The 15024-nt window shown below is 42.3% G+C and overlaps 1 protein-coding gene across 4 annotated transcripts in view; it reads left to right on the plus strand.

Annotated features, from left to right (window-relative positions):
- The window catches only part of STAB1 (stabilin 1), a 96738-nt gene that overhangs the window by 4604 nt on the left and 77110 nt on the right, over positions 1 to 15024 (plus strand). For 3 of the 4 annotated variants that reach the window (XM_083726436.1, XM_083726437.1, XM_083726438.1), the window contains 8 exons: positions 2837 to 2906; positions 3266 to 3361; positions 5226 to 5342; positions 6644 to 6840; positions 9716 to 9843; positions 11069 to 11196; positions 11844 to 11932; positions 14407 to 14523. In XM_083726436.1, the coding sequence (XP_083582562.1) occupies positions 2837 to 2906; positions 3266 to 3361; positions 5226 to 5342; positions 6644 to 6840; positions 9716 to 9843; positions 11069 to 11196; positions 11844 to 11932; positions 14407 to 14523 (942 nt within the window). Of the gene's footprint in view, positions 1 to 2836; positions 2907 to 3265; positions 3362 to 5225; positions 5343 to 6643; positions 6841 to 9715; positions 9844 to 10631; positions 11197 to 11843; positions 11933 to 14406; positions 14524 to 15024 lie in introns of those variants that run through there. The other variant, XM_083726439.1, reaches the window with a different exon arrangement.

Consider the following 15024-nt stretch of genomic DNA (forward strand, 5'->3'; position numbering starts at 1 on the left):
CAAAGAAGTAGCAGTAGCACAAGCACAGTCATATGGTTAGGGAACCAATGGCCTCCTTAAATTTGCCAGGCTTTCTGGGGTTTTTAAGTTTTGTGTTTATTCCACTTCAATATAGCTGGTTCTCTTGAAAATAATGTCTCAGTCAGATCCTCAGAATCCCTTTAGAGCTCAGTCGCTCCACAATGTCTCTTACTGAAAATCTTGCCCCAGCCCGCCGAGATTTCCTTCCTGTTATTCAGCTAAAAAAAACCCCATTGCTTTTGGCTGAGGCAATGCCTGTATATTAACGGTGGCTTTTTTCACTGGTAAGGCATTCTTCACATTTTAAGCAGGCTTTGAAAAGGGTACTACAAAAGAGCTCAAAATGCACCTAACCAGATCTAATAGGTTGTTGTATGCTATTGAGAGAAAATTTCAAATATATTGGAAGTTTCTTACGCAGAGGAAATAATTTTTGTTGGGCAGAAGGGTTTTATTTTTTAAGATGAGGTTTCAAAGAATGGACTATCACACATTCACAATCTGTGTCTCTAGGTATTTATACTTCCCCCTTTAAAAAGACCACATTTATGTAACAGTAGCACAGTTATTTATTTCTCCATTTGGATTAAATACACCTACAGTAGGAATGAAGAACATGTGGCCCTCCAGATGTTGGTGGACTTCTATTCCAGTCACCCCTTACTGTTTGGCCTGCTGGCTGGAGGCTGATTTGACATAGAGTTCAACAACATATGGAGGGTTATAGGTTCCCCCATCCCTGAGCTTCAGACCACATACCACATTTTCTTGCATATATTATGAGCATTGAATTAGGGAAGGATCTGCTTCCTTTCATATGGTCTAGGCTATATTGGTGATGCAGAAAGCTCAGATCATGACTGTGTTCAGTTCAGTTCATGATAAGTCATTAGAATTGGAGCAGATGATCAGCGTAGTCTTGTTTCTCACCACTGAAGCATGGCAACGTTCATTACAATGAAATAACCCCTGAAATATGCATAGTCTCTCTTAAAATTTCCTTTAAAAACAGTGATTCCATTCTACAACTTCTCAGGTTTCCTTATTGCATTGTATGTGCATTCTTTAAGTAAGAAAATGTCACCCTAGCACAGATACTGCTAATGAAATGAATTGTCATTTGCTGCTTCCTCATCGGCAAAGGGGGAGGGTTTGCCTCTTATATGTGACATAGCATTTTAACAATATTTGAAAAATACTGGCTCTTAATTTAAGGATAGCAATTTCCCTCAATTTATCATTTTCCCAGTCTTGAATTCTGTTCTCCACATTTCTGCACATTTCTGTGATTTAAAAAAAAATGCTTATGGCAATCCCTCAGCTTTTTAGTGTGAATATATTTTTGTATGCACCTTTGACTTATGTACACATTTGTACAAGAAATTTTATCTAACACAATGCCTTTTTTGTTATTGTCATTAATAAATTCATTTATGTGAATGCTTTCTCCTAATATCTGCATTTTTGCATTACGGAAATTAGGTAAGTGCAGATTTTGAACAATTCTCATATTGGTTCAGAAATGATAGATTTGCCTTTAAAGGTGAACTTAATTGAATTTCCCCTCTACCCTAATCTTCACACACTGGCACACACGTGTATTAATTTTAATGTTTGCAGCCCAAAGAGAAATGGCTACGAATCAACATACACACCCTGTATATTTGGAATTCCCTTCAAATCATGGTTTTCATTTCTGTATGGCAAACTTATTCTCTGATCAGGCACACTGTCAATGGCTGCCAAATTCCGCAGCTGGAGGCAGCAATGCTTCTGAATCCCAGTTGCTGGAAACCCAGTTGCTGCTTGCATGTTTCCCACAGGCATCTGGGTGGCCACTGTGAGAAGAGGATGCTAGACTAGCTGGGCCATTGGCCTGATTCAACAAGGACTTATTATGTTCTTGTTGTTGTTTAGTCATTTAGTCGTGTCCGACTCTTCGTGACCCCCTGGACCAGAGCACTCCAGGCACTCCTGTCTTCCACTGCCTCCCGCAGTTTGGTCAGACTCATGTTTGTAGCTTTGAGAACACTGTCCAATCATCTCGTCCTCTGTTGTCCCCTTCTCCTTGTGCCCTCCATCTTTCCCAACATCAGGGTCTTTTCCAGGGAGTCTTCTCTTCTCATGAGGTGGCCAAAGTATTATGTTCTTACTGTGAACAAAAATTTCCAGGTTGGCCTTGATAGATTTGTGCATTTCCAAAGAATGAGCTTCAATCTGAATACAAGCCTAAAACGGGTCATTTGAATCGTTCCTTATTTGTATGGAAACAAAAAAATGCACTTCCTTTTATCTGTTTCTGCTTACTTCAGGAGAAATGTTACTTTCATAGATTTGCCCCCCCTCCCTTTTTGTCTCATGTGCATCCTGTATTTATTCTATTTATTTTCTTTAACAAAAACATTTTCATCCTGCCTTTCCATAATTGCTCGAGTCAGGCATCCATGTCATAAAAACAACACAAAGGATAAAAACTAAGAGAACCAAGCCAAACCAATGTGTAGGTCACTGGCTTCAAGTGGCATGTCAGCCCCTTGGGGCTAACTTCCCATTCATAAAATGTTTGTCAGACACAAGAAAAATTATACTAATAACAGTGCCTTCTTCTCAAGAAAAACAAACTAATTGGCACAATTTTGGAATCACTAAGTGTGCAAACAGGTGATTGACAACATGTATAGATAGAATCTCTCATTCCCTTTGTGTATGTGACAAGTCCAAGGTGACTTTTACATCTCGATGTCAAGCAAGGCTGTTGCAATGTAAGGATCATGGAAGTGCCAATGTAAAAAGTTGTTCTTTTTAATTCATTTAGGAGAAGTATAGTGGCTATGCATGCCATGACTGCCTGGATGAAACACGTTTTGGCCCTGACTGTCAATCTGGTAAGCTTCTTGACTTAAAAGTGAAATTATTTAACTGTAATGCGTGACCCATTTTCAGCTGTAGGATAACTGCTGGGGTAGGCAGAGGAGTTCCATGTGGACAGGAAATGACTGCAGTATTTTGGGGTAAGATCATCTTAGTTGATTTGGGAGACAGGAACCACAAACTCAGTGAGTGCGGAAATCCCTCCTTTCTCTTCTCTGTGTCAGGTTGCTTAGTAATGCCCTGGATGGGACACAAATATACTTTTAGCTATTTTCCTATGTGCAAAAGCTACTATATATATGTAATAGCTTTGGGACCCCCTACCCCATATTCTCCAGACAATGTTCCTTCATCATCATTTTCTCTCGCATAGTATGTGAGTGTCAACACGGGATCTGCAACCATGGACCTTCTGGAGATGGAAGCTGTACCTGCTACGCTGGCTATACTGGCCCAAAGTGTGACCAAGGTGTGTACTTTCCGCATGTCCTTTCTCACAAGATTCCTTAAAGAAAAACTCAATACAGAACAAATGTAGGGAATGACCGCTCCCTGCTTAAAACAGGGACGACCTTTGCGTGGACGTGGATCTGGAGCGGCCCCATCAGCATAGGCTTGGCTTTGCCTTCCCTCAGGTGGGATACCTGGAGGTCTCCGCCTACCTCAGTCAGTTGTCCAATCCCACCTGGTGGAAGCGTTGCCAAGGAGACCAGACCAGGTAGGGGAGGGATTACCTGCCCACACAATAGAGGGAGGATCTTACCTGGGAATCCTCACTTGGCTCCAGAGCTTCTCCCACCCTACCCACCCTCAGTTAATGTCTTCTTTGCAGGTTAACTTTTCTTCATAGGTTTCTTGTTAAGGTGTGAGGAGTTTGTGGATGCAGTGGAAAGGGACAAGAAAGGGTTACGTTGGGTTAATTTTGGGGTGTGTTTGTTCTGCAACTAGTTAAGCATGTGAGAGGGATTCAGGACAATCTAAATACACTTCAGTTTGAAGCAAGCTTGCTCTTGGCCTCTGCCCTTGGCCTGAGCCTGGGTCGGAACACTGCAAGAAGACTGTATGTTGCCAGAAAGACCGTAGACCAGGCATAGGCAAACTCTGGCCCTCCAGACGTTTGGGACTACAATTCCCATCATCCCTAGCTAGCAGGACGTGGTCAGGGATGATGGGAATTGTAGTCCCAAACATCTGGAGGGCCGGAGTTTGCCTATTCCTGCCGTAGACTGTATGTAGCTTCTAAGCTTTGGAGAACTGCATTATGCTGCCAGTAAAAGAACTCACACTACCTAGAACTGTCTGGTGTTTTTTTCTATTCCATTGGCACGCTCCTTGGCTTGTGAGAACTGCAGAAACACACACACACACACACCAATAACTGGGTAAGAAAGGGCAACTAAGCAGGTCCTGACATAGTCGTAGCATGTATTCAGGGCAGGAACTTATTTATGCTTGGAAATGTCACAAATGTGGCTGGTGCGTCCACATTTATTGCATGACCTGGCTTGACTGTTGCGGGCATTTCCTTAGTACAGTAATCAAGTACTAACTGCCATATGAATTTATGCCTAGACAAACATCTTACAACGTCATGTCCTGCCTATGCCATCATTTTATTTATTTATTTAGAAGAATATGTATATACCACTGTTCAGCAAAAAAATAATTATGTTATATTTACAATTTTTTATTAAAAATACTGTACTGCTAATGTTGTACACTTAATCCCTATCCCCCCCAACACTTTATAATTTCCCTTTGGCCATGGGGCCCAAGCTCAGGTCCTTCACATCCCAGGCAAGAGCTGTGTATTTTTGTTTGTTGTTGTTTCATTTGACTTTCATTGAGTACTCTACCTAATAGAACTAAACTGTCTCAGGGCTCATCCCTCCCTTTTCAGACCCAATAAAAAATGTGTCTGTTCTACTGATTGTGTAAATAGCTAGTGTTCTTTTTTTTTTAAAAAAAAACACAGCTCAAGCATGGGAAATTAAGAATGAACAAGCTGGAAAAAGATACTGAGGTGCAATCATAGCATAGCATAGCATAGCATAGCATAGCATAGCATAGCATAGCATAGCATAGCATAACATAATATACAACACAACACAGCACAACACAACACAACACCACAAACACAACATGCAGCTGTGGATCTTGGGCCTAGATGTGTCCTTAGATATGCTAGATACTCGTGCAGACCAGAATCCTGTGAGCCCTTAGTTGTGAGTGAACACAATGAGGCTTACTTACACAAGTGTACCCAAGAGGCTGAAAGCCACATATTTTCCTTGGATGCCCAGTTTAAAATATCTCTGTTTTAAACATTTCAGAACTTCTCAACTGCGGAGGTGTAATCTGCGAAGCCAATTCCATTTGTGTGGTGAAGGGTGGGCAGTCGAGGTGTGAATGTCTGCCAGGGTACAAGAAAAATGGAATTTACTGTCAAGGTGAGAGGCAATGTGTGGTATTTGAGTAGCACTTTATAGTGTTCAAAGCCCTTCACATGCATCTGTAGCAAATGTATACTAATTAAACGTATGAAAGCTTCAACAGTATATAAGCAGTAAAATGATAATGCAGTTGAATAATAATAATTAAAAAAAACCAAGCCAACCACCTGTTCTGTAGGCCTACTGAAATAACAATGTCTAAACAGCTTTCAGGAAGCTGAGTATCGAATTACCTCCCCAAATTTCCCTAAGTAAAGTTCTAAAGTGTGAATGCTATTGCTGAAAAAGTTCCTCCTCCTCGTTCCCACCAATCTAACGTGAGGCAAGGAAGGACCTCAGGGCAGAAACTTATTCAAAAGATGCCAAAAGAAGGGGAGCTAGTAAGAGAGAAATGTTGCCATAAGGAATCAGGGCCCAGACCATTTAGGGCTGTAAACTCAACAAAATCACTACGAATTGTGCTTGGAAAAATACCTTTGAAACCAATGCAGTTGTTAAAACACAAGTGCTGATGTGTTTCCTTTGGCTCATCCATGAAAATTAACCCAGTCTCCACATCTTGAACTAACTGAAGTTGAACAATTTTCTCATTTAGAGGATATCATTGTAGTCCAGTCTGGCATGTATCAAAGAATGACCAGGGTAAACAGTTGCCTCAAATACTACCTGTGGATCCAGGAGCAAGGCCTGGAACAGCACTCCAAAGCAATGCACCCAATCTTTATTAGGCTTCTGTTAGGTAACCTCCCCTTTTGGATTGAGCTTTAGCTTATTCACCCTCACTCACTCCCGCATTGACTCCAGTCACTTATTCAGAACTTCCACACACTCACCCAGCCCTGTTAAAAGGAAGTAGAACTGAGTGTCATCCCAAAACAGCTAGACAGCTGCTCCCTCCATTCATATAGATGTTGAAAGGCATGGGGTCAAGTTCAAAGCTTTCTGAAGATCATTGTATAAATCCCTTGGGACCAAGGCATCAGTTTCCTAGCACTGCCACTGAGGCCTGATAGAACCACCAGAAAGTGATGTCATTGGCCAAATCAGTGACTGCAGTGCCAAGATCTTGACCTGGTTGATATTAGCTTTGGTGAGGTACATGTTGCACAGATGAAGGAGACGCTTTCAAATTAGATCACGTCTACTGAATTTCAGCAAAAAAATTATCCAAGTACATGCTACCCCTTCCATTGGTTGACTGTGTAACTATACTGCACAGCCTTTAAGGTCTGGGGGTTAGGCATCTTTATCCAGTCTATCATTTACCCATAATATCCTTCATTTACCTTTTTTTCCAGACCAGGATCCTTGCAGCTCCTACCCATGCTCCTCGTTTGCAACTTGCAAGACTCTTGGGCCAAACAAGTATGAGTGTACTTGCAAAGCTGGGTACCTCGGAAATGGGAAGATTTGCCAACCCATAAATCCTTGTCTCACTGATAATGGAGGCTGCCCTAGAAATTCTTCCTTGTGTAGCTATATAAGACCAGGAGAGGTAAGATGATTAATTGCAGTTAGGTTTGATGATGATGATGATGATAATAATAATAATAATAATAATAACAACAACAACAACAATTTTTATTTATACCCCGCCCTCCCCAGCCAAGGCTGGGCTCAGGGCGGCTAACAAGCAATAATAGAAACAAGTTGAATGAATACAACTTAAAAACAAAATTAAAATACAACATTAAAATATTGAAACATTAAAATATTAAAATGCAGCCTCATCACAGGAGGAGAAAGGAAAAAGAAAAAAGAAAGAGGGGGAGGGAATCAAATTGGCTCCAAGCCAAAGGCCAGGCGGAACAACTCTGTCTTACAGGCCCTGCGGAAAGAAATCAGATCCTGCAGGGCCCTGGTCTCATGAGGCAGAGCGTTCCACCAGGCCGGAGCCAGAGTTGAAAAGGCCCTGGCACTGGTTGAAGCCAATCTAACTTCCTTAGGGCCCGGGACCACTAGGGTGTTGCTATTTATGGACCTTGAGGCATACCGGGAGAGGCAGTTCCGTAGGTACGCGGGTCCTAGGCCGTGAAGGGCTTTAAAGGTGAAAACCAGCACCTTAAATCTGACCCTGTATTCCACCGGGAGCCAGTGCAGCTGGAAAAGCACTGGGTGAATATGCTCCCATGGCAGAGACCCCATACAGTCAGATATATTGGCTACCACAAGACCACACAGGTTCAGCTGTTACTGTTCTGCCCTAAAAGCAAATGACACTGTGTGCAGTTTTCTAGATAGTTTTCAAAATGCCTGTAGATGATACTTCCTAGAAATGGAAGGGATAAAACTTATAAAACACTTGAAAGCTGAATAATTTATCAGCGGAGAATAAGTCATTGTGGATTACTTCAGTGGTCACACTCTATAGTACAGATTGCTAGAGAGTCACACTCTGTGCAACAAAGAGTAGTCAGCTTGCAATAAGGATCTTTTAAATTTGCATGTTCCAAAGTACAGAAAGTTTCCAGAGAAAGGTGGGAGTGAAACTAGACCCAGCCAAGACCATCTCTTGGCGCCATTGTTGGGAAAGCGGCAGGTAGCCCACTCTACGTGTCTTTGGTGTAATTTCTTATGGTATGTTCTCAAGCATAGGTTTGTTTGCAAAAAAGAAAAAAAGGGGGGAAGCATCATAAGCACTTGTTTGAAACACTTGCATTGACATACATGTTTATTTCATACTGAAGTGCATGTTGGTTTGGAAGTTAGTCCCACTGTGTTTATTGGGGCTTCATCCCTAGTAAGTATGTTTTCAGATGGCAGTCAGAATGGTCTTTTGAGGTTCAAAATCGTTAATCAGGACCACCAGCTACTGCCATGTCCCCATTACACAATGGACTATTAGCTTGTACTTTTAATAATAGTATCCTAAAGTTGAAATACGTTCACGGAATATCAGTGATATTTTATGGATGCTTTTATAGATATTGGCCACTTACCATCTTGCTGGTGAGTGGTGGTTGCGGCTCAGACGTGCAACGCCATTTTATAATGTTCTTTCCATCCTCTCCAGCTGCCACGAAGGCTCACGGGTTCCCCCCAAAGTCATCCTTCAAACGAGCCAATCTGCAGTGGGGTGGGGCACGGCCATTTACTTAGCTCAGCGGCTGGGAGCGTCACTCACCCTTCCCCTCCCTTCATTAATAGTTGATTACTGCTCTCACCATTTCTTTTCAGCTAGGAGCGCTTTGCTCCGTATTCGGAGCCAGAAAGGAATTTCCCCTGCTCTGCAGGTTTCACCTTTCCCATAGCACTAGTCACAACTTTGATGGTTTAGGCCTTGGGCAGAATCCTAGAGTCTTCCATCCAATCGGGGTGTGGTGAAGTGGTGAATCACCCAACCCTTGTTCCCTGTGATGGTGATAACAGGCTACTGCGTTAGAAGGGTCCGAAGGGAAGTCTCTGCCCAAAGAGCCAATTGCGTAGGGCTAGTTCCTTCTGAACTGCAAGGAAGAGATGCTGAAGGAGCCTTGTGCAAATGCTCCCTCAAATATATCATATGTTGTTGTTTAGTCGTTTAGTCATGTCCGACTCTTCGTGACCCCATGGACCAGAGCATGCCAGGCACTTCTGTCTTCCACTGCCTCCCGCAGTTTGGTCAAACTCATGCTGGTAGCTTCGAGAACACTGTGCAGCCATCTCATCCTCTGTCGTCCCCTTCTCCTTGTGCCCTCCATCTTTCCCAACATCAGGGTCTTTTCCAGGGAGTCTTCTCTTCTCATGAGGTGGCCAAAGTATTGGTGCCTCAGTTTCAGGATCTGTCCTTCCAGTGAGCACCCTGGGCTGATTTCCTTAAGAATGGATAGGTTTGATCTTCTTGCAGTCCATGGGACTCTCAAGAGTCTCCTCCAGCACCATAATTCAAAAGCATCAATTCTTCGGCGATCAGCCTTTATGGTCCAGCTTTCACTTCCATACATCACTACTGGGAAAACCATAGCTTTTACTATATGGACCTTTGTTGGCAAGGTGATGTCTCTACTTTTTAAGATGCTGTCTAGGTTTGTCATTGCTTTTCTCCCAAGAAGCAGGCGTCTTTTAATTTCATGGTTGCTGTCACCATCTGCAGTGATCATGGAGCCCAAGAAAGTAAAATCTCTCACTGCCTCCATTTCTTCCCCTTCTATTTGCCAGGAGGTGATGGGACCAGTGGCCATGATCTTCTTTTTTTGATGTTGAGCTTCAGACCATATTTTACGCTCTCCTCTTTCACCCTCATTAAAAGGTTCTTTAATTCCTCCTCACTTTCTGCCATCAAGGTTGTGTCATCTGCATATCTGAAGTTGTTGATATTTCTTCCGGCAATCTTAATTCCGGCTAGGGATTCATCCAGCCCAACAAAATTGCTCCTCTGGTGTCTCTTTCCTTAGGCACGTTGTCTGTGTAAGCCAGGATTCATCAGGCAGGGTGATAAAGATTGCTTCAGCACCCTTTCATGTCAGCCGCATAACTGTGACAGATCTGCGAAGTGTGAGATTGACCCGGATGCTTCAATAAGGTAAGCTTTTCAGGAACACATTATGAAGGCTGAGGTGGGGAAAACTGTTCTGTAGCTATAGTGTTCCTTTGCTCAATTTTAACTGCTGGAGAAAAGGCATGCATAAAGGATAAAAGGAAGAATAGAGGTTAAAGGCTAATGATCAGGAGGTGAGGAAGGTGGGGGAAAGTTTTCCCAAAAGGTTCTGCAGGTTCAAAACCACTCCCACCAATAACAATAACTCACAGAAATCAACAATACAAGGACAATGCAATAAGAACAAAGAAAAGCAACCATTATCTAAAGAGTCTTGAAAAATTCCAGAATAAAATAAATGCAAATGGAACAAAGTAACTACAGTTTTGCTAATGTGCTGTGTGATTTATAAGCAAGCAAGAAGCAACAAAAGAACATTAATGTGAATTGAACCCTAGGATTATCTTGATTTTACTGCAGCTTTTAACTGACACTGGCTATATTTAATGCATCTGTTATCATATTATTGTTGCGTAGTAAGTTAAATGATGTCACAAGCTACTGTGAACATTTAAAGATTGATAAGCAATGTTTAATTTAATTATTTCTGTTAAGTGTTGAATGCTACCCCTATCTCTGAGCCATGTGAAATTCCAGGGGTTCCTGCTGCTTACCCAGCGTTCAGCTTTCTCAGAATGAGGGACAGTGGAGACGGTAGTGTCTTTAGGATATTTGGTTTATTTAAACATTTATGCAATCTGAGCCTGAGATGGAGGAGTTCTTCAGCATTCACACTCAAAGGGGTCTTGCCTCTCCCATGGCCATGGTCTTGGATTCAAGTAGAAATCAAACATGGCTCTGACCTTCTGCCTTCCTAGCCTGCTGCCTTGTTTCCAGCTTCTACGTTAACATAAAACTCTACTCTGAACTCTGGCCTTTGTCCTTCTCACCCACAACCAGGTGAGGGGGGGCACCCATTTGTAATCTGGCACAGAACCACTTCCTTTGTTACCTTAGCGACCCAAACTTAGGCCTGGGTAGTCCAGCAATTTAAACCTTGCTGGATCCAGGAATTGGAAGGGACTCAGGCATACAGCTTAACCCCCCCCCCCAACTCACAACACTATTAAAATGTCCATTGTCCGTCCCATGGTTCATGTGACTCCGGCATTGCTATAAATCTGTGTGACTTAGTTACAACCAGGCTTAGTAACTGAGCAGCTTACAGGGGTGGGAGGGACCATTCTCATTCTTCTCTTATATTGATCAGATGTACCTGCAAAGATGGAGAAATTGGAGATGGCAGGAAGTGTTACAAAACCTTCCTGGGGGAGATCTCTTCTCTGAATGTGGTAGGGAGACACGCCAGGGCAATGAGCAATGCAATCAAAATGTTTGGTAAGTTTCTTCAGTGTTGGTTTGATTATGCATCTGGAAGTATTTTAATTATGTATTTCAGAACATAATTAAAATATTTTTGGTGGCCATTTCAGGTTCATTTCACCAAACAAGTCCTGTCAGCAGCAATGATGGCGAACCAAGACAGTTATGTGGGTGACTCTTGGGTAGATGGGCCAAATTATGATCAACTGCTATTATCAGAGTTATTATTTATCTTATTTACAATATTATATTTTAATTATTTATAATAAGCATTATAGTATTATAATATTTGTTGATTATGTTACCGCTTTACAGATTTATTTTTTTATTATGTATGCAGCTGTAGGTGCTTTAGACAGAGAAGTGGGGTAGAAATGTATAAAATAAGCTCAAATAAAGAAAATTTAAACTGGAAAAATGGCACAGGTGAAAACATTCTCCATTGTTCTTCAGGGTAGTGATGGGGGCGGCTGCTTTTAACAAAACAAAAAGGAATGTGAGGCAATCTATAATGGGATCTCTCTTTAGTACTAAAAAAAGTGAAAGTTGTTCACCTCTGCCTGAAGATACAATTTAGCATAAATATTCTGCCAAATCTAATCAGGTCTGTCACAATCTATTATACTAATTGTTTTTCTTGGGGGGGGGGTTGTCTTTTACAGAGATGGGTTGTTCGTTTCTCCTGGAAAACCATGGGCCTTTAACTGTGCTTGTGCCAGCCAATCTTTACTATGACAGAATGGAGTTTAATGTAAGCGCTGGTGTCTGTTGGTAAATATTGCTACTTCTGAAATTGGTCTTTACGGAAAAGGGGAACGGTCATCCACACTTTTTCCTTGTTTTGGTTCAGGCCAATATCATGCCTAACTCAGCAGTCTGTTCTCAGAGTGGCCAGCCAGAAAGCTGAAAGCTGCACCCATGGGCAAAGCACTCTCCCCGCTTGGGATGCCAGTAACTGGTGTCCAGAGGTGTTCTGCCACTGACAGTGGAGGCAAAACATAGCCATCATGGCGAGTAGCCACTGAGAGCCTTATCCTCCATGAACTCATCTAATCCTGTTTTAAAGCCATGCAAGTTGTTGGGCCATGTGAAGAAGTACTTTATTTTTTCTGTCCTGGATTGTCCAACATTCAGCTTCTTTGCATGCCCCCAAGTTCCAATACTATGGGAGAGGTTTCTCCAAACCATGCATAATCTTCAACACTTTTATCAGGTCTCCTGTTACTCACCTTTCTTATAAACTTAAAAAGGCCCTTTCCTCATAGGGGACTTGCTCAACTCCCTCGATCATTTTAGATGCCTTTTTCTGAACCTTTTCCAACCTTACAAATCCTTTTTGCCTTGTGAAGACTAGAACTCTACGCAGTATTCCAAGTGCGGTCACACCATAAACTTGTTTAAGCGCGTTATGGTATTGGCAATTTTATTTTCAATCTTTTGCTTAAGGTCCTCCAGCCCTCAGTGACATCTTCATCAACCTACTAACCCCAAGTTTGTGTTCCTAGTTGGACACTGCCAGTTCAGACAGTTAATTGAATTTGCCATTTCACTTCTCATTTGCTTTGTTTGTAGAGATTCTTTTGGAGCTCCTCACAATCTCTTTTTGCTTCAACCACCCTGAACAATTTGGTATCATCAGCAAACTTGGCTACTTTATATCATCAAGTTGAAAAGCACAGCCCTCAGTACTAGTCCTTTGAGGACTCTGCTTTTTACCACCCTTCATCAGGAGCACTACCTATTTATTCCAACTCTGCTTCCTGTTTCTAAACCACTGGTGGAGCGCGTGTAAGTTTTGCCCTGTTATACCTGCCACCATTATGCCCTGTTCATGATGTGTTGTTGAGTGACATTTTTGCTCACTTCTGGGTTCGGTGTGTGCACAATTGTTTGTCTTTTGAACGCACGTTTATTGGTCTTTACCTGTATTCCACGACTGCTAAGCTTACTCAAAAGACTTTGGTGAGGGACTTTACCTAAAGCTTTTTCAAATTCTAAATACAACCCATTCAACAAACATAGGTAAAGGTAAAGGTACCCCTGCCCGTACGGGCCAGTCTTGACAGACTCTGGGGTTGTGTGCCCATCTCACTCAAGAGGCCAGGGGCCAGCGCTGTCCGAAGACACTTCCGGGTCACGTGGCCAGCGTGACATCGCTGCTCTGGCGAGCCAGAGCCGCACACGGAAACGCCGTTTACCTTCCCACTGGTAAGCGGTCCCTATTTATCTACTTGCACCCGGAGGTGCTTTCGAACTGCTAGGTTGGCAGGCGCTGGGACCGAGCAGCGGGAGCGCACCCTGCCGCAGGGATTCGAACCGCCGACCTTTCGATCGGCAAGTCCTAGGCGCTGAGGCTTTAACCCACAGCGCCACCTGCGTCCCTCAACAAACATACCCAGTGGTATTAAAAGTTCCTCCTTCTACATTTGGCTTGTTTGTTTGCTTTTTGCCATCCTGAAGAGGAATAAAATTATGGTGAATATAGCCTATTTTAGCTACTTAAAACATAAAAATTAATCATTCCTTCTTATTTGTTTTTTTAACCCTCCAAGCCCAGAAATGTAAATGGATATTAGGGCAAATAAGAGAGGCTGTTCAAGAGGTGATAAAAATACCCCCTCCCTCATCAGACAGCAATAAAATGTGCTGAATCTGCAAAGAGGAAGATAGAGCCCTTAAAATCCTCAGCACCTCAGTAGAACTCTGCCCACATTAGTAGTGATGCTGCAATTAGGAACATATGAAGAGTCTGCTAGATCAGACTCTAGTCCAGCAACCTGGTCTCTCCTCTTGGTCTCTTGCAGTGAAAACTAAAAGTAATTTTTGGGCTGCAACCCTAATCCCACTTATCTGGGAGTAAATTCCATTGTACTCAGTGGGACCTCTGAGTAGACATTAGGATTGCACTGTGAATTAGTCAGTCAAATGTTTATTATTTGTAGCCAATAAATATTACAATATAAATCTCAAGAAAACAGGACAATCTCAGAGTAAGTTAAAACCTGTCATGTCAATTTTCAGAACTCCAAATTATCAGAACTTAAAACTGCAACATTCCCCAAATCATTTTGATTGAAGAAAAGAAGTCAACGCTTGGCAGTCAACGCTGTTTTGGTCCAAACAAAACACTTTTTGTAGTGTGGAATTGGAAATGCTATTATAAAAAACAGCATGAGTAAACATAAACAGTTCTGGTTTTTTATATCCTATTTTGTCTCCTCAAAGGAAACCCTTGCAAATAATTTATGCAAACTGCACATAATCCCTGGGCAGCATTTAATGGATAATACCGAAAAGGACCTGTGGACATTAGCTGGTCCGAAAGTGACATTCTCCAGTCAGGTAAAATAAGATAATGGGAAGGTTATTTCTAATCCTGGTTTGAAATTCTAAAAACTGGACTGTAGGTCTATCCTGACATTGCTTCATTCCACCCCCCTTCACCCAGTTATTTCTGTCATGCTTTAAGTCTTACACTCTGTTTTAAATGCCTTCAGATGCATTCCTCTGGAATTGTCCAAGTGTAGCTTCCTATTTTGATCAGTATATTTGCCACTTCTCATGGGTTTAGTGCAAAGTATGTTATTACCTTGGCTTTTGGATTGTTTTCAGATGCAGTATTTCCCCCTGTGTAAATCAACAATTCCTGGATGTTCTTTTTGCTTTTCTTCAGTCTTTCCATCTGTGGCTGGCACAAGGCATTGAGATGCCTGAGGCAGGCAGGCCTTCTTCCCCCCTACTTCTTCTTGGGCTGCAAAAAGACTCATGGGAATAGGGATGGTTTGTGTGCAAAGGGAGAGTTGCGGAAAAGGAAGGAGGAAGAGGGAGGGGAAAGGGAGAAAC

The sequence above is a fragment of the Podarcis gaigeae genome (assembly GCF_964106915.1).
Source record: "Podarcis gaigeae genome assembly, chromosome: 2".
NCBI classification, from domain to species: Eukaryota; Metazoa; Chordata; class Lepidosauria; order Squamata; family Lacertidae; genus Podarcis; species Podarcis gaigeae.